Consider the following 20,021-nt stretch of genomic DNA (forward strand, 5'->3'; position numbering starts at 1 on the left):
GACTCTGTGCAGGTCAGTCAAGTTCATCCACACCAGACTCCGTCATCCATGTCTTTATGGACCTTGCTTTGTGCACTGGTGCACGGTCATGTTGGAAGAGGAAGGGGCCCGCTCCAAACTGTTCCCACAAGGTTGGGAGCATGGAATTGTACCAAAATGTTTTGGTATCCTGGAGCATTCAAAGTTAATTTTACTGGAACTAAGGGGCCAAGCCCAACTCCTAAAAAACAACCCCACGCCATAATTCCTCCTCCACCAAATGTCACACTCGACACAATGCAGTCCGAAATGTACTGTTCTCCTTGTTCTCCTGATTCTGATCATTTGGATGGGTGGCCAAATACTTTTGGTAATATAGTATATATATATATATATATATATATGCGGCCCCCCAAGTCAAAAAGTTTGGAGAACCTTAAATTAAGGTATGTAAATTAACATTTACAGAATCTTTCTGTGTAAATAACTCATTTCACAACCTAAATATATGCGTTTTATAGTCCGGTGAGGCTTATATTAGGAATCATATTTGTTTCTTCTCAAATTAAGTGGGTGCGGCTTATATACCGGTGCGCTCCATAGTCCGGACAATAGTGTAATACCTTTTGTAATTCATTAATACTTAATTGGTACCGCAGACACGATCCGAGACCCTGACTCCATGGCAGGTCCTGTCCCTGGAAAAGTGTTTAGTGCCTATCTGTTTTTTAAAGGAGGAAAGCAATGGCAGCTGCGGAAGAAATGAACAAATGAGAGCAAGCAAGGTCAGAGAAAGAAGATAAGTAACGATTAATGATTTAGTGATTCTGTCAGGGAGGCAGGAAAATAATTACAGGAAGGGAAGATCAGTATTGCCTGCGAGGACTGGGACATGTCAATAAGTGACTGAGAAGAGTAGTCAGTGTGAAGAAAGAGGATGTGGTGGAAAACAATGAAAGTGTGAGATGAAGATGGAGAGGTGGAGGAAGATGTAACGACAGCTCAAGCACCTACCTGTGAGTAGAATGAGCGAGTGATGGAGGAGAAGCCCTGATGAGATGAACATTGCTGGGCCGTGAGATTGAAGACGGGGCTTCAGAGAGTGGAGGAGAGGCAGGATGGGGGCCAGTGAGCCGGCGGGAACGAGGCTGGAATAACAGACAAGACCTGATGAAAAGAAGCTGCAAGATTCCTCAGCCACTTTCATCTCAGCCACGCCGCCTCTGCAGGATCTCTAATAGGATCTCTAACAGGATCTTTACGCCTTTTATGTACATAATCAAACCTACTTTTCTGCCTTGTGTCCCACAGGCTGTTCTGAGGCGGCTTTTAGTTTGTGTTTTTTTTTACTGCACGCAGTTATTTGCCACAAATGATCGCATTAATCATGTTAAAAAAAACGCTGATTAATCAGGCAATTTATGTTGATATGATACATGATCTATGTGTGTACATCATTGGCAAAATGAATGAACTAATGTATTTATTTCGGCAGACAGACATACACTATATTGCCAAAAGTATTTGGCCACCCATCCAAATGATGAGAATCAGGTGTCCTAAGCACTTGGCCCGGTGTAAAAAACCAAGCACTTAGGCATGGAGACTGTTTTTACAAACATTTGTGAAAGAATGGGCCACTCTCAGTGATTTCCCACGTGCCACCTGTGCAACAAATCCAGTCGTGAAATTTCCTCGCTCTTAAATATTCCAAAGTCAACTTTATTATAAGAAAAGTGAAGAGTTTGGGAACAACAGCAACTCAGCCACCAAGTGGTAGGCCACGTAAACTGACAAAGAGGGGTCAGCGGATGCTGAAGCGCATAGTGCAAAGACTTTCTGCACAGTCAGTTGCTACAGAGCTCCAAGCTTCATGTGACCTTCCAATTAGCCCACGTACAGTACGCAGAGAGCTTCATGGAATGGGTTTCCATGGCTGTGCAGCTGCATCTAAGACATACATCACCAAGTCCGATGCAAAGCGTGGGATGCAGTGGTGTAAAGCACGTCGCCACTGGACTAGAGCAGTGGAGACACTTTCTCTGGACTGATGACTCACGCTTTTCCATCTGGCAATCTGATGGACCAATCTGGGTTTGGAGGTTGCCAGAAGAACGCTACATTTTGGACTGCATTGTGCCAAGTGTGAAATTTGGTGGAGGAGGAATTTTGGCGTGGGGTTGGTTTTTCAGCAGTTGGGCTTGGCCCCCTTAGTTCTGAGGAAAGGAACTTTGAATGCTCCAGGATACCATAACATTTTGGACAATTCCATGAGATGGCACTTCAAGTTCATATGTGAGTAAAGGCAGGTGGCCAAATACTTTTGGCAATATAGTGTTTATAGCAACACTTCATCATTTTTTGTAATTTGACAGACATGCAACGGCACCCACCGAAAAGTGATACGGGAAAAAAAGCAAGAATGCTTATCCATGTCCCGCCCCTAATTTACAATCAACTTATATGCTGGTTTTATATGTTGGTTTTATAGTCCAAGTTTCAACAGCAGATTTGATGGATACATGACAATTTCATTTTACCTCAGCCTTCCCGGTAAGGTCTATTCAGGTGTACTGGAGAGGAGGCTACGCCGGATAGTCGGACCTCGGATTCAGGAGGAACAGTGTGGTTTTCGTCCTGGTCGTGGAACTGTGGACCAGCTCTCTACTCTCTGCAGGGTCCTTGAGGGTGCATGGGCATTTGCCCAACCAGTCTACATGTGCTTTGTGGACTTGGAGAAGGCATTCGACCGTGTCCCTCAGGAAGTCCTGTGGGGAGTGCTCAGAGAGTATGGGGTAACGGACTGTCTTTTTGTGGCGGTTCGCTCCCTGTACGATCAGTGTCAGAGCTTGGTCCGCATTGCCGGCAGTAAGTCGGACACGTTTCCAGTGAGGGTTGGACTCCGCCAAGGCTGCCCTTTGTCACGGATTCTGTTCATAACCTTTATGGACAGAATTTCTAGGCGCAGTCAGGGCGTTGAGGGTATCTGGTTTGGTGGCTGCAGGATTAGGTCTCTGCTATTTGCAGATGATGTGGTCCGGATGGCTTCATCTGGCCAAGATCTTCAGCTCTCACTGGATCGGTTTGCAGCCGAGTGTATTAGTGCCCAAGGCATGGGTAATTTACACATCTGTGAAGGCACCATTAATGCTGAAATGTACATACAGGTTTTGGAGCAACATATGTTGCCATCCAAGCAACGTTATCATGGACGCCCCTGCTTATTTCAGCAAGACAATGCCAAGCCACGTGTTACAACAGCATGGCTTCATAGTAAAAGAGTGCGGGTACTAGACTACCCTGCCTGTAGTCCAGACCTGTCTCCCATTGAAAATGTGTGGCGCATTATGAAGCCTAAAATACCACAAGGGAGACCCCCGGACTGTTGAACAACTTAAGCTGTACATCAAGCAAGAATGGGAAAGAGTTCCACCAGAAAATCTTCAAAAATGTGTCTCCTCAGTTCCCAAACATTTACTGGGTGTTGTTAAAAGGAAAGGCCATGTAACACAGTGGTGAAAATGCCCCTGTGAGAACTTTTTTGCAATGTGTTCATGCCATTAAATTCTAAGGTAATGATTATTTGCAAAAAAAAAATAAGTTTCTCAGTTGAACATTAAATATCTTGTCTTTGTAGTCTATTCAATTGAATATAAGTTGAAAAGGATTTGCAAATCATTGTATTCTGTTTTTATTTACCATTTACACAACGTGCCAACTTTACTGGTGGTTTTGGGTTTTGTAGAAGAGAATGAGGAAGTAGTTTGATTATTGTGTTGATGATGTCAACAGCACTCAACATAAAAACATTTTCAAGATGTCATTAACGGTTGATCGGAATCGGCAGCATAAAGGATCGCTTAATAAAGGATATTTTGTGTTTAAATAAATCCAACTTTGGTCCAATTAGAGCTCAAAGGTGCTGAAGTGACAACTGCAGCACCATGGCGACTAATGAAGCAGTATCTTGTTAAAGTCTGATCCGGTCCCCCTCGGAGGTGTGGAGGAGCGATGGCGAGCACGTTAGAAGCGCACTGAGGTTGTTAAACCAGACCAAGTTGATATTAATCATCGGCCCCGTTTGACGTTTACGTTCTCCGCCTCCTCTCGCCAGACTGCCAGAGTGAGCTTGACGGGCGCCCTGACCCCAGCGAGGATGAGAAGACCATAATCAGCGAGTTTGGCTAATGCAGATCGGACCGCATCGTTGACACTGTGGTTGTCTCGATACCAACATTCTGGTACCGGTACCAAAATGTATTTCGATACTTTTCTATACTTTTCTAAATAAAGGGGACCACAAAAAATTTAATTATTGGTTTTATTTTAACAAAAAATCTTAGGGTATATTAAACATATGTTTATTATTGCAAGTTTGTTCTTAAATAAAATAGTGAACATACAAGACAACTTGTCTTTTAGTAGTAAGTAAACAAACAAAGGCTCCTAATTAGTCTGCTGACATATTCAGTAACATATTGTGTCATTTATCATTCTATTATTTTGTCTACATTATGAGGGACAAACTGTAAAAATGTATTATTAATCTCCTTGTTCATTTAGTGTTAATATCTGCTTATTTTCTGTTTCAACATGTTCTATCTACACTTCTGTTAAATGTAATAATCACTTATTCTTCTGTTGTTTGATACGTTTTATTAGTTTTAGATGATACCACAAAGTTAGGTATCAATCCTATACCAAATAGTTACAGGATCATACATTGGTCATATTCAAAGTCCTCATGTGTCCAGGGACATATTTCCTGAGTTTATAAAAAATACGGTTATAAGAATTTTCAAAAAAGGAAAAAATATTTTGTGACGAAAAAAAATATTCATGTAATCATAGTAGTATCGACTAGATACACTCTTGTACTTGGTATCATTACAGTGGATGTCAGGTGTAGATCCACCCATTTGTTTACATTGTGACGCCGGTGAGCTATTGTATCCTCCGACGGTGTGTAGTGAAGCATGTTTAGCTATTCCTCGTCCAGCAGTGATAATGATACATGTAGGAAACGCACTTTATTTGTCGCCATGGAGACGAGGATTAGTTATTTAGAAGTAGCTAAAACACTGCCGACTGCGGATGGACGTTAGCCGCTAGCTAGCCATGCCTTAAAGCACCTCTTTCTGAGGGCGTTTCAGTGTTATAACTTCACCTTTATCTTTAGTTTTTAGACCAAAATGCGTTCATTCTCCCTTTTCTGTGTCTGCTTGTAAGTACTCCATGTGTGTGCGCTGCCGAACATGCTCCTCTGCTCGTAAAACCCCAAAAATATGGTGAACCGGTACTTTTCAAACAGAGTATAGTACCGTTTTTGATTCATTAGTACCGCGATACTATACTAGTACCGGTATATTGTACAACCATATACACATTCCATTTTTTTTTCTTTTTTCTTTTATTTATTTATTTTTTTGTCCTGTCCAGCTTCTCAGGCAAATCATATAGTTGATGTAGATGCCCATATCGGCTGTTCAGATTTACTTTACAAAAGAGAAGAGTAGGATTCTTCTCTTGTTGCCTTATTTGTATTTGACTTTATTAAATGTATTTATATTATCATTTAGTGCAGCCGGGCCGGAGCAGGAGGGGATAGAAAGAGAAAAAAAAAGAAGACAGAGGGGGAAATTGTGGGGAAAAGAGGGGGATTAGACAGAGAGACAAAAACAACAACAGCAAACACAACAACAACAACAACAACAACAATAGAGCAACATCAGCAAATACGACATGTACAAATATGATGGTAAAAGTGATAGCAAATAATCAGTTAACGAAAATAAAAAATAATACAGAAATGACAATGAGCATTATTACACTACAAATGGAGCAATACAAATACCAATAGAAATAGCGCTATAGATAATACCAATAATTTACCTCTATTATCAACAATACAGTTGTTCAAATGCAACAATACATATACGTAATGATAACTTGAGATACGAAAGAATGCAGAAAAATGGAGGGGGAGAAAGAGAAGCAACCTACAGTAACCTTGTAGATTGTTGTAGTAACAATAGGTTAAGCTTTGTCAGTGTGCCATGTGTTATACCCAGACACATTCCATTTCTTTACATCACTTTTACATTGTTTTAACACTCCATAACATTTAATATCCCGATAATCCACCATGACCATTTATTTAATGTCACCCAATACAGTGGAACCTCCATTTACAAACTTCATTGGTTCTTGAATAGGGTTCAAAAATCAATAATTTACAATGTCAATATGAATAATTGATTCCAGCCTTGACAAAAGTCCATATTTGAGTTTATATTTGCACACTTTACAGTACTGTGGATCATCCATCCATCCATCCATTTTCTACCGCTTGTTCCTTTTGGGGTCGCTGGAGCCTATCTCAGCTGCATTCGGGCGGTAGGCGGGGTACACCCTGGACAAGTCGCCACCTCATCGCAAGGCCTACTGTGGATCAAACAAACATTAAATGGATCAACTTTCTCTTTGTTAATAAGCCAGAACTGTTAGGACTGGGTCAAGGTGTTGACCCCAGAATGCAGAGACGGGAGGCAATCAAGAAAAGGAGAGTTTTTAATTAAGTCCAACAAGGTTAACAAAAGGTGGTGGGGCAGAAACGCACACCATATAATATAGCCAATAAGCAGGAACCTCAGAGGTCGGTAAGAGGAAGAGCCCGGGCCCACTGAACTAAGGAATGATCCACAATAGATATTGAATCCACCTCAGGGAGGACAGAAAAAACACACGGAGGTTAGGCTAGGTGAATAATAAGGGCGAAAAAACATACCTGGACTTGGAGGTCAAAAAAATGCATGCGAGGTGGAAGGAACAGGAAACAATAACCAGCAAGGCACAGCTGTCTGTGCCAAGCTTAAATAGTCCAAGAACTGATTAGCTGCAGGTGTGCCTCAAGGTCCGCCCCTCACCAAGGAAGAGTGAACTAAAAAAAACATTCAGGCACAAAATAAAAAGTAAGGCGAGAACAATAAAACACAACACAAAACAACAAGTTCCTTAGGTGCCCTCACAAATGATCAGAAATCACAAAAATCCTGAGCTGTAACAGGAATCAACATTTAAACAAGTAAAATCCACTGGCATTGACATCGGCAAAGGAGGAGCTGACGAGAAAAGAGCAGAGGGGGAGAGCGGTGGGCGGGCGGAGGGGCCGTGTGTGTGTATGCTTTTAAAGAGGCGCCGCTGAACGAGACTGTAGCTCTTCCCCGCTGTGATATGAGTCAACTTCTTTTTCTCATCACAATTAAAACTTGCTTCGTCGATTCGTTCACACTCGCGAGCGCCAATAATGTACTCCTGTCAAATAATATATCTTTTTTTTTTACTCTACAGTGGCGGAAAAAAAGCAAGAGAAAAAGCAGGAGAGAACACACAGAAGCTAATACAAATAATAACAGAAGAAATGAACAAATTAAAAAGATGGTTTGACACAAGCAGACTTTGAATCTCAGTAAAACTAAAATAATGCCAAGGTGAACGCACGCAGTTATTCACCACAAATGATCGCATTAATCATGTTAAAAAAACACTGATTAATCAGGTGATTTATTGATATGATACATGATCTATTTCTGTACATCATGGGCAAAATAATGGCTGAATTGTTCAAAAAAATTTTTATTTTGCATTACATTCCTAATTGTAAATTGTCTGGCTGATACTTCATTTATTTTTGGTCCCCGGCTAGCAGCTAACTATGTATGTTCATACACAGTGTGGAGCTGCTCTGCTAAGTTAATAATCATCACCTCCGGTGCGGCAAATAAACCACATTTCTATTATTACAGGTAGGACGAGGCTAAACATCGTTACACACCAGGAGGGAACAGGAAGGCATGCTAATTGCTAAGCTAGCTTGAAACAGAGGAATAAATAAGTGTTTAAGAAGTGTAAAAAGAAGCGGTAATCAACAGGAAATTAACAATCTGTTGCTGTGCAACGACCAGGCGTACACGTAAGGAGAGGGCAAACTCATTAATATATCGCTAGAATAGCGTATATTCCAGACAAAAGAGTCCACCAGTGTTTAAGCCACACCCACTAATTTTTTGAAGAAAAAAGTATTTTTCTGCAGATATGTTGCGAGATTAGTTATTTCCACATAATGATTGTGTAAATGTTTATTTACATACCTTAGTTGTTACCAAACGCTGTCTGTAACAAGGCAGTAAAACGGTCGATCAAACAAAACAGAAGTCTTCGTCATGGACCCACTAGCTGCGGAATTTTTGGTAAATTTTAAGAAACTGAAACAATACAAAAAATGTAGGTTAATAATTCCAACACAGACACTCGGAAACGTCTTAGCATATTGGCTGTTGCTAGCGATGCTAGCTTGGTTACATTACGATAGCACGTACAATTATGCACTCAATCAATCAATCAATCAATTCCTTTATTGTCATTGTCATAATAACACTTAAGTCATACATGTCAACGAGATTTTGTTTGATCTTTGTCCAGCAGCATAGAAACTGCATTGAAGTGCAGGTTGACCATATTTTACAGTTTAGCATTGTTAGGAAGATGGCAAATAGAGGGACGTGGGGGTGGGAACAGTCGGATGTCTGATGGGTGTTACGTTGATGTTGCAGCAATGCAATGTCCAGAGCACAATTATTGAGGTGGTGAAGAGTGAGGTAATAAGATGGTCCGGGGTAGCAAAGGGGCAGGCTGTTCATTTAGCAGTCTCACAGCCTGGTGATACAGACTGTGAGACTTTCTGGTGGTCCTGGCGCGAATCGATCTATGCCTCCTTCCAGAGGGTAGCAGGTTGAAGAGGCCATGTGCTGGGTGATATCTGTCCTTCAGGGTGTTGTATACCCGCTTTAGGCAGCGAGTTGTGTACATGGCACTCATCTCTGGGAGTATCGTCCTTGTAATTTTCCCTGCCGCTTTAACCACTTGCTGGAGGGCCTGTTGGTTCGCTTTAGTGCAGCTAGCAAACCACACTAAAAAGCCGTAAGTGAGGACACTGCTGATGGCACAGTTGTAAAAGTTGACCATTGATTTCTGCGGAATGTTTGCGCATTTTAGTTTCCTTAAAAAAAAAAAAGACGTTGTTGGGCCTTTCCGACTGTAGAAGCAGTGTTAATGTCCCAGCATAGATCTTCTGTTATGTTCACCCCTAAGAAATTGAAATACTTGACCCTTTCTACGGGATTGTTATTAATTAAAAGTGGAGGGTTTTTGTTCTGCCCTTTCCTGTGGAAGTCTACAATTAGTTATTTGGTTTTGTTAGTGTTAAGAACTATTGTTAGCACACCATGAAGCCAGCTGTTGGACCTCTGCATTGTATGCTGTCTCATCATTGTTCCTGATGAGCCCAAGTACCGTGGTGTCGTCGGCATATTTGACAGTGAGATTGGATGTTGAAGAGGCTATGCAGTCATGTGTGAAGAGGGTGAAGAGCCCAGGGCTTAGCACACAACCCTGTGGGGCACCGGTGTTGATGGTGAGCGTGGCAGAAATGTGCTCGCCTATTTTCACATACTGTGTGCGATTCCCACAGACATCGCACGGGGGACGGTTTAGTCAGTAAGAATAGTTTTAGTTATATTGTAAAACTTAAAAATGTTGTTTGGAGTGATGAGTGAAGAATCCATGCGAGTAGAAACGCTATGAACAATTAGTAGACGAAACAGCACTTGTACTTTCGGTTCAAGGCACGGAACTAAATCAAATCAAATCAAATCAACTTTATTTATAAAGCACATTTAAAATTTACCACAGGGGTAGCCAAAGTGCTGTACAATGGGCGGGTTAAAAGAAAACACAAGAGAAACGAGCAAGCACAACACAACACAAACAGAGCACGATAAAAAGTAAATAAATAAAACATAAAAAACAGGTTCACAGCAGGTGCATTGTGGGACGCCATAGCACATTTTTCGGCATACCACTTGATGGAGCCGGCGTACCAAAAGTGGTACACGTACCACAGTTTGATCCAGAAGAATCCAAAGTGCTCCCATTAAGCAGGCCTCTTCTGTTTGTCTGCAACATGAATGCCTCCACAACTCTTACACAGACACACACACAAAATGATCCGACTGACACACATCCTCCGATTGGGTTTTCATGAACCGTTTCTTCCCTTCATTGCAGTGAGAGGAAACTGACGTTCATATAAAGTAGGGCTGCAACTAACGATTAATTTGATAATCGATTAATCTGTCGATTATTACTTCGATTAATAATCGGATAAAAGAGACAAACTACATTTCTATCCTTTCCAGTATTTTATTGGGAAAAAAACAGCATACTGCATACTTGCCAACCCTCCCGAATTTTCCGGGAGACTCCCGAAATTCAGCGCCTCTCCCGAAAACCTCCCAGGACAAATATTCTCCCGGAAATCTCCCGATTTTCAGCCGGAGCTGGAGGCCACGCCCCCTCCAGCTCCATGGCGGACCTGAGTGAGGACAGCCTTTTCTTTATGACGGGTGGACAACAGGGTGACAAGAACTAAATCATCCAGACTAGAGATAAATTGTATTATTATGTTTATCTTACCTAAAAATAAATATATTTATTAATTTAAAAAAAAAAAATTACTTTTGCTAAAAACATCAAAATTAATTGTATTTTTATTTGTATTTTTTCTGTCTCCTTATTACATCCAGCCATAGAATTATACATTAAAATAAACATATTTGAAATAATTAATTTTAAATTATCATAATAATTCATTTAAAATGACCATATTTAATTATTAAAATAATTGCTTGTTTATCAACAACTTTAGCATTTTATTCATTACATTTTGAAGCTCTCAGAAGCCAAGTTATGTTATATTCCTTAAAATTTATTTATGCAAGTTTGAAGTATCAATTATCTAAACACAGTTTTCTTTGCATATTTTCAGGATGTAGATATATATATATATATATATATATATATATATATATATATATATATATATATATATATATATATATATGTTTATGTATGAAATACTTGACTTGGTGAATTCTAGCTGTCAATATACTCCTCCCCTCTTAACCACGCCCCCGCCCTCAACCACGCCCCTGTTCCACCCCTGACCACGCCCCCACCCCCCCACCTCCCGAAATCGGAGGTCTCAAGGTTGGCAAGTATGGCATACTGGCGCCACATATGTTTTTTCAACTTGCCAAATAAAACAAAGAAAATGTTACAAAAATGCACACTTTTGACACCCTTGCTATAGATAATAAAAAATTATATCTGATAAATGTATGGATAAAAAGCAGAGCCTGACGACGCATGCACGTTTATCACAACTCTCTCGCTCTCTTTGTCTCTGCCCCTCCCTCACCAATGCTGCTGCGCACCTTCACAATTTGTTTTGTTTTTAACCTTCTTAACCCTGAACGTACATTGAAAATACACGCAACTCTAACTCAAAATGCCGGACATTTGAGGCATTTAAGAAACACCGCCCTCTTTTCACCGGACATGTCCTCTTTTGCGGAGCTGTCAGGGCGGAGTTTCATAAATGCTTCGAATGTCCGGCATTTTGAGTATTGTTTACACAACGTGCAGTACGCTACTTAATATGTCCGTGTGGAAACTCGTTCGGTACACTTCCGCACCGAAACGAAACCCCCTTACCGAAACGGTTCGATACAAATACACGTACCGTTACACCCCTATTATTTTGATTATTGTTTTTCAGCTGTTTGTAAATGTTGCAGTTTATAAATAAAGGTTGAAAAAAAATTTAAAAAAAAAACCTAGCCTCTGCGCATGCGCATAGCATAGATCCAACGAATCGATGACTAAATTAATCACCAACTATTTTTATAATCGATTTTAATCGATTTAATCGATTAGTTGTTGCAGCCCTAATATAAAGATAAACATGCAAAATTTTTGTCTTGATGCTCTTTCCTCTTTAATGTCGTTTGTCACTGACACCTCTTTTTATCTCTTAATTTCAGGTGCCGTCAATGGGAGTTGAAAGCGGTCCCTACTAAGGCCTTGGCCATGTTAAGAAAACATGTCTCCTCCGTCACATTGCTAAATAGTCAAGGTTGTTAGGAGTGGATGCGAGAAGGAGGCGGCCTCAAGCTGTACCTCCTGATCCAAGACACCCCATGGAGAACCGCTCCGAGAGTTTCCCATGCTGCCCCCGCTGGTAACGACGTGAACAGCGATGCCTTCAAAGGTCTCCTGTTTGTACTTGCTGACGGTGGTTTGCTGGGCCAGCGCTCTGTGGTACCTGAGCGTGTCCCGCCCCTCCTCGTCCTACGTGGGCCAGATGAACATCCTCGTCCGCAAGGCGCCCAAGCTGAACAAGAGCGCCGCCTTCGGCAACTACCGCACGCGGTCGCTCAACCCGCACGACTTTGGCTACCTCATCAACGAGGCCAAGAAGTGCGAGGCCGAGCCGCCGTTTCTCGTCATCCTCATCAGCACCACTCATAAGGAATTTGACGCGCGGCAGGCCATCAGAGAGACGTGGGGCGACGAGACCACCTTCCCGGACGTGCGTGTGGTCACTCTCTTCCTGCTGGGGCGCAGCACGGACGTCGTCCTCAACCAGATGCTGGAGCAGGAGAGCCAGATCTTTCACGACGTGGTCGTTGAGGATTTCGTCGACTCCTACCACAACCTGACGCTCAAGACGCTGATGGGCATGCGTTGGGTGGCCACGTACTGCGCCAGAGCCCAGTATGTTCTCAAAACAGACAGCGACATCTTTGTCAACATGGAGAACCTGGTCTACAACCTGCTGAAGCCCACCACCAAGCCCAGGCGGAGATACTTCACCGGTTACGTCATCAACGGCGGGCCGATCCGAGACATGCGAAGCAAGTGGTACATGCCCAGAGATTTGTACCCGGACAGCAAGTACCCGCCGTTCTGCTCCGGCACCGGCTACGTCTTCTCCGCGGACGTGGCCGAGCTCATATACCAAACCTCGCTGCACACCAGGCTCCTGCACCTGGAGGACGTGTACGTGGGGGTGTGCCTGCGCAAACTGGGCATCCACCCCTTCCAGAACAGCGGCTTCAACCACTGGAAGATGGCTTACAGCCTCTGCCGCTACCGGCGAGTGGTCACCGTCCACCAGATCTCCCCAGAAGAAATGCACCGCATCTGGAACGACATGACCAGCAAGAAGCACCTTAAATGTTAGCGAGATCTGGGACTCTGCGAGTCGGCTATCGATTGACCTTTTTCACGCTGTGTTTCCAACGTGGGCAAACGACGAGCGCTGAGAGCAGAGTATTGACGGACCCTCCAGTGCTTTGTCTAAAAAGCAGACTGCCCTGCTGGGAGTTTCTTGAGCACAAGGCCAAAAACATGCTCGTCCATTCAAGTGCATCCGGCCTTGCACACTCGCTCTTATGGCATCGAGAAACTTTTTTAAGGAGGTGTAAAAAAAAAAAAAAAAAAAGAAAACACACCAAGCTGTTTCTTGTGTTTGCCAAGAGCACCATGCCTTAACTGTTGACATATTCGAACCCTCAAAGTCAGGGGTGTCCAAACTACGACGACGTCACAAGTTTAATAAGGAGATTCATTTTGAATTTCTGACAGCCTAATTGCTGTAAATTTGTCACCATCTTGTGGACAACGTGAGTTAAGCAGGTCAGCGACCATGAATTTTAGTGTGGGTGGCACAGTATTCACTTATATGACCCAATCCAAACAACCTTTCCCACTCGTGGTGCAGATAAACTAACACAAAAGGTCAACAGACACGCACATAACACAACCTGCTAACTGAATTTTGTGGATATTTTAACAAATGTCAAAGCACCATACATAATTCAAAATTGCACCCATTTGAGGCCACTACAATGCCTGATGGGAAAAATGCAAAACGCTCTCTCCACAATTGTTTGGCGCATTTTAGCTGCTTGATATTTCTGATTGATTACAAAACTTTAGGGAGGTTGTCACGGAAGTAAACAAGGTAGGAGTCAAACATTCCCACACTCTTAATATTCAATTATATTATTATTAATTAGATAGCTGCTATATATATATATATATATATATATATATATATATATATATATATATATATATATATATATATACATACAGTATGTATGTATATATATATATATATATATATATATATATATATATATATATATATATATATATAGTTATATATATATATATATATATATATATATATATATATATATATATATATATATGTATGTACAGTATGTGTGGGAAAAAATCACAAGACTACTTCATCTCTACAGGCCTGTTTCATGAGGGGTTCCCTCAATCATCAGGAGATTTCTGATGATTGAGGGAACCCCTCATGAAACAGGCCTGTAGAGATGAAGTAGTCTTGTGATTGTTTCCCACACATACTGTACATACATATATATATATATATATATATATTTTGCCCATTGCGGCCCCCAAGTCAAAAGGTTTGGACACCCCTTCTCAAAGTGGATCAGTACCGGTCTGTTGCATTCGCCATTTGGACTGATTACAAATAAGGGTGTCCCAATCCGACATTTTTCTGATATCAGCCAAAAAAAAAAGGAGGACAATTTACGAGCTCAAATGATCTCCACCCTTGGAAATTGAAAAATCTATTAAGTGTGTGCTTCGCCCCCCAAAACAGCACCACTGTAACATGCATCATCCCTTTTAAAGAGAAAAAAACACATAAGGTTAGGAAATATAGTTTTAAAATCAATACAGCAGAATGTACTTCAAAAAACTGCAGTAGTTTTGTGAAGTACACTCAAATTTCAATATAACTATAACTATACCTAATATATGATTGACGGCCGACTAGCTAACGAGCTAAATCTTAGCTATAGCTTGTAGGCCGTTTCGGGCTGCTACAAACTGGGCTAGTTAGCTCAATACGGCCAACGCTAGCTAGCAAGTGTGTCCATGGCAACTAAAGTTACGAAATGGCAGCCATGAGAAGGGTGCAAGAAGAATACGAACCCATACTCCCGTTTTTTCCTTCACCAAGTAGAGTTCTTGCTGTCTTCAGATAAGCATTTGTAACTTAATGACAAAGACTACTTCCTGACTACAGCAACACACCTAGGACAAACTGAAATTAAACCTAATGGCAAAGACTACTTCCCGACTACGGCAACACACCTAAGACAAACTGAAATTAAACCTAATGGCAAAGACTACTTCCCGACTACGGCAACACACCTAAGACAAACTGAAATTAAACCTAATGGCAAAGACTACTTCCCGACTACGGCAACACACCTAAGACAAACTGAAATTAAACCTAATGGCAAAGACTACTTCCCGACTACGGCAACACACCTAAGACAAACTGAAATTAAACCTAATGGCAAAGACTACTTCCCGACTACGGCAACACACCTAAGACAAACTGAAATTAAACCTAATGGCAAAGACTACTTCCCGACTACGGCAACACACCTAAGACAAACTGAAATTAAACCTAATGGCAAAGACTACTTCCTGACTACGGCAACATACCTAAGACAAACTGAAATGAAGCTTAATGGCAAAGACTACCTCCTGAATATGGCAACACACCAAGGAAAAACTGAAATTAAACTTAATGGTAGAGACTACTTACTGACTACGGCGACAAATCAAAATGAAACTGAATGGCATAGACTACTTCCTGACTACGGCAACACACCTAGGACAAACTGAATGGCAAAGACTACTTCCTGACTACAGCAACACACCTCGGACAAACTGAAATGAAATGTAATGGCTAAGACTACTTCCTGACTACGGCAACACACCTACGACAAACTGAAATGAACCTGAGTGGCAAAGACTACATCCTGACTACGGCAACACACCTGCGACAAACTTAATGGCAAAGACTACTTCCTGACTACGGCAACACACTTAGGACAAACTGTAATGAAACTTAATGGCAAAGACTACTTCCTGACTACGGCAACACACCAAGGAAAAACTGAAATTAAACTTAATGATAAAGACTACTTACTGACTATGGCGACAAATCAAAATGAAACTGAATGGCATAGACTACTTCCTGACTACGGCAACACACCTAGGACAAACTGAATGGCAAAGACTACTTCCTGATTACAGCAACACACCTCGGACAAACTGAAATTAAATGTAATGGCTAAGACTACTTCCTGACTACGGCAACACACCTACGACAAACTGAAATGAACCTGAGTGGCTAAGACTACATCCTGACTACGGCAACACACCTACGACAAACGTAATGGCAAAGACTACTTTCTGACTACGGCAACACACCTAGGACAAACTGAAATTAAACTGAATGGCATGGACTACTCCCTGACTACGGCAACACACCTACGACAAACTGAAATGAAACTTAATGGCAAAGACTACTTCCTGACTACAGCAACACACCTAGGACAAACTGAAATTCAACTTAATAGCAAGGACTACCTCCTGACTACGGCAACAAACCTAGGACAAACTGAAATGTAATGGCTAAGACTACTTCCTGACTACAGCAACACACCTAGAACAAACTGAAATAAAACTTAATGGCAAGGACTACTTTCTGACTATGCCAACACACCTAGGACAAACTGAAATTAAACTGAATCACAAAGACTACTTCCTGACTACGGCAACACACCTAGGACAAACTGAATGGCAAAGACTACTTCCTGACTACGGCAACACACCTCGGACAAACTGAAATGAAATGTAATGGCTAAGACTACTTCCTGACTACGGCAACACACCTACGACAAACTTCCTGACTACGGCAACACACCTAGGACAAACTGTAATGAAACTTGATGGCAAAGACTACTCCCTGACTACGGCAACACACCTAGGACAAACTGAAATGAAACTTCATGGCAAAGACTACTTCCTGACTACAACAACACACCTCAGACACACTGAAATGAACTTGAGTGGCAAAGACTACATCCTGACTACAGCATCACACCTACGACAAACTTAATGGCAAAGACTTCTTCCTGACTACGGCAACACACCTAGGACAAACTGTAATGAAACTTGATGGCAAAGACTACTTCCTGACTACGGCAACACACCTAGGACAAACTGAAATGAAACTGAATGGCATAAACTACTTCCTGACTACGGCAACACACCTGGGACAAACTCAAATTAAACTTAACGGCAAGGACTACTTCCTGACGACGGCAACACACCTAGGACAAACTGAAATGAAACTGAATGGCAAAGACTACTTTCCGACTACGGCAACACACCTAGGAAAAATCTGAAATTAAACTCAATGGCAAAGACTACTTCCTGACTACGGCAACACACCTAGGACAAACTGAAATAAAACTCAATGGCATAGACTACTTCCTGACTGCGGCAACACACCGAGGACAAACTGTAATGTAATGGCGAAGACTACTTCCTGACTACAGCAACACACCTAGGACAAACTGAAATAAAACTCAATGGCAATGACTACTTCCTGACTACGGCAACACACCTAGGACAAACTGAAATTAAACTGAATGGCATAGACTACTTCCTGACTGCGGCAACACACCGAGGACAAACTGAAATGAAACTCAATGGCAAAGACTACTTCCTGACTACGGCAACACACCTGGGACAAACTCAAATTAAACTTAACGGCAAGGACTACTTCCTGACGACGGCAACACACCTAGGACAAACTGAAATTCAACTTAATAGCAAGGACTACCTCCTGACTACGGCAACAAACCTAGGACAAACTGAAATGTAATGGCTAAGACTACTTCCTGACTACAGCAACACACCTAGAACAAACTGAAATAAAACTTAATGGCAAGGACTACTTTCTGACTATGCCAACACACCTAGGACAAACTGAAATTAAACTGAATCACAAAGACTACTTCCTGACTACGGCAACACACCTAGGACAAACTGAATGGCAAAGACTACTTCCTGACTACGGCAACACACCTCGGACAAACTGAAATGAAATGTAATGGCTAAGACTACTTCCTGACTACGGCAACACACCTACGACAAACTTCCTGACTACGGCAACACACCTAGGACAAACTGTAATGAAACTTGATGGCAAAGACTACTCCCTGACTACGGCAACACACCTAGGACAAACTGAAATGAAACTTCATGGCAAAGACTACTTCCTGACTACAACAACACACCTCAGACACACTGAAATGAACTTGAGTGGCAAAGACTACATCCTGACTACAGCATCACACCTACGACAAACTTAATGGCAAAGACTTCTTCCTGACTACGGCAACACACCTAGGACAAACTGTAATGAAACTTGATGGCAAAGACTACTTCCTGACTACGGCAACACACCTAGGACAAACTGAAATGAAACTGAATGGCATAGACTACTTCCTGACTACGGCAACACACCTGGGACAAACTCAAATTAAACTTAACGGCAAGGACTACTTCCTGACGACGGCAACACACCACACCTAGGACAAACTGAAATGAAACTGAATGGCAAAGACTACTTTCCGACTACGGCAACACACCTAGGAAAAATCTGAAATTAAACTCAATGGCAAAGACTACTTCCTGACTACGGCAACACACCTAGGACAAACTGAAATAAAACTCAATGGCATAGACTACTTCCTGACTGCGGCAACACACCGAAGACAAACTGTAATGTAATGGCGAAGACTACTTCCTGACTACAGCAACACACCTAGGACAAACTGAAATAAAACTCAATGGCAATGACTACTTCCTGACTACGGCAACACACCTAGGACAAACTGAAATTAAACTGAATGGCATAGACTACTTCCTGACTGCGGCAACACACCGAGGACAAACTGAAATGAAACTCAATGGCAAAGACTACTTCCTGACTACGGCAACACACCTGGGACAAACTCAAATTAAACTTAACGGCAAGGACTACTTCCTGACGACGGCAACACACCTAGGACAAACTGAAATGAAACTGAATGGCAAAGACTACTTTCCGACTACGGCAACACACCTAGGAAAAATCTGAAATTAAACTCAATGGCAAAGACTACTTCCTGACCAAGGCAACACACCTAGGACAAACTGAAATAAAACTCAATGGCATAGACTACTTCCTGACTGCGGCAACACACCGAGGACAAACTGTAATGTAATGGCGAAGACTACTTCCTGACTACAGCAACACACCTAGGACAAACTGAAATAAAACTCAATGGCAATGACTACTTCCTGACTACGGCAACACACCTAGGACAAACTGAAATTAAACTGAATGGCATAGACTACTTCCTGACTGCGGCAACACACCGAGGACAAACTGTAATGTAATGGCGAAGACTACTTCCTGACTACAGCAACACACCGAGGACAAACTGAAATGAAACTCAATGGCAAAGACTACTTCCTGACTACGGCAACACACCTGGGACAAACTCAAATTAAACTTAACGGCAAGGACTACTTCCTGACGACGGCAACACACCTAGGACAAACTGAAATGAAACTGAATGGCAAAGACTACTTTCCGACTACTGCAACACACCTAGGAAAAATCTGAAATTAAACTCAATGGCAAAGACTACTTCCTGACTACGGCAACACACCGAGGACAAACTGAAATGAAACTTAATGGCAAAGACTACTTCCTGACTGCGGCAACACACCTAGGACAAACTGAAATGAACGCTTACTTGCAAATGAGAGCGTAAGAAAAGAAGATGTAACAGCTAAATAGTTTCAAGGTATCGGTCAATAGTCAAGGCAATCGGTATTGTATCGGTAGTGAAAAAGTTGTATCGGGACACCCTATTTACAAATGTATAAATGAATGTTCATTGTGCATATTTTGTTCCGCTGAAGCCACGTTTCCATCAAGTTTCAGGTTTCTGCCGACCAGTTGATTGACGAGAAATCAAACGTTTATAAAAACTTAGCTAACCCTACAAAAATGTGCCAAAAGGTGTGAGCAGTGACTGGTTAAGCATTTTACAAACACCAGGAGTGATACTGTGTCCCTCGATACCACCGTGTGTGTCACTTCAACAAAGAAAACATGTGACTGAAACAGCTGCTGTGTCGTTGGACTGTGAAGCGCCAGACTGCGTTAA

At 41.8% G+C, this 20,021-nt stretch overlaps 1 protein-coding gene across 1 annotated transcript in view; it reads left to right on the forward strand.

Moving 5' to 3' along the window:
- Positions 1-13,953, forward strand: part of LOC133622324 (beta-1,3-galactosyltransferase 1-like) — a 331,493-nt gene extending 317,540 nt beyond the window's left edge. The window contains exon 3 of the mRNA XM_061984937.1: positions 11,922-13,953. Coding sequence (XP_061840921.1) covers positions 12,137-13,123 — 987 coding nt within the window. The 5' untranslated portion in view covers positions 11,922-12,136 and the 3' untranslated portion in view covers positions 13,124-13,953. The remainder of the gene's footprint in view (positions 1-11,921) is intronic.
- The last annotated feature ends 6,068 nt before the right edge of the window (positions 13,954-20,021 follow it).

Source organism: Nerophis lumbriciformis, linkage group LG23 (genome assembly GCF_033978685.3).
Source record: "Nerophis lumbriciformis linkage group LG23, RoL_Nlum_v2.1, whole genome shotgun sequence".
NCBI classification, from domain to species: Eukaryota; Metazoa; Chordata; class Actinopteri; order Syngnathiformes; family Syngnathidae; genus Nerophis; species Nerophis lumbriciformis.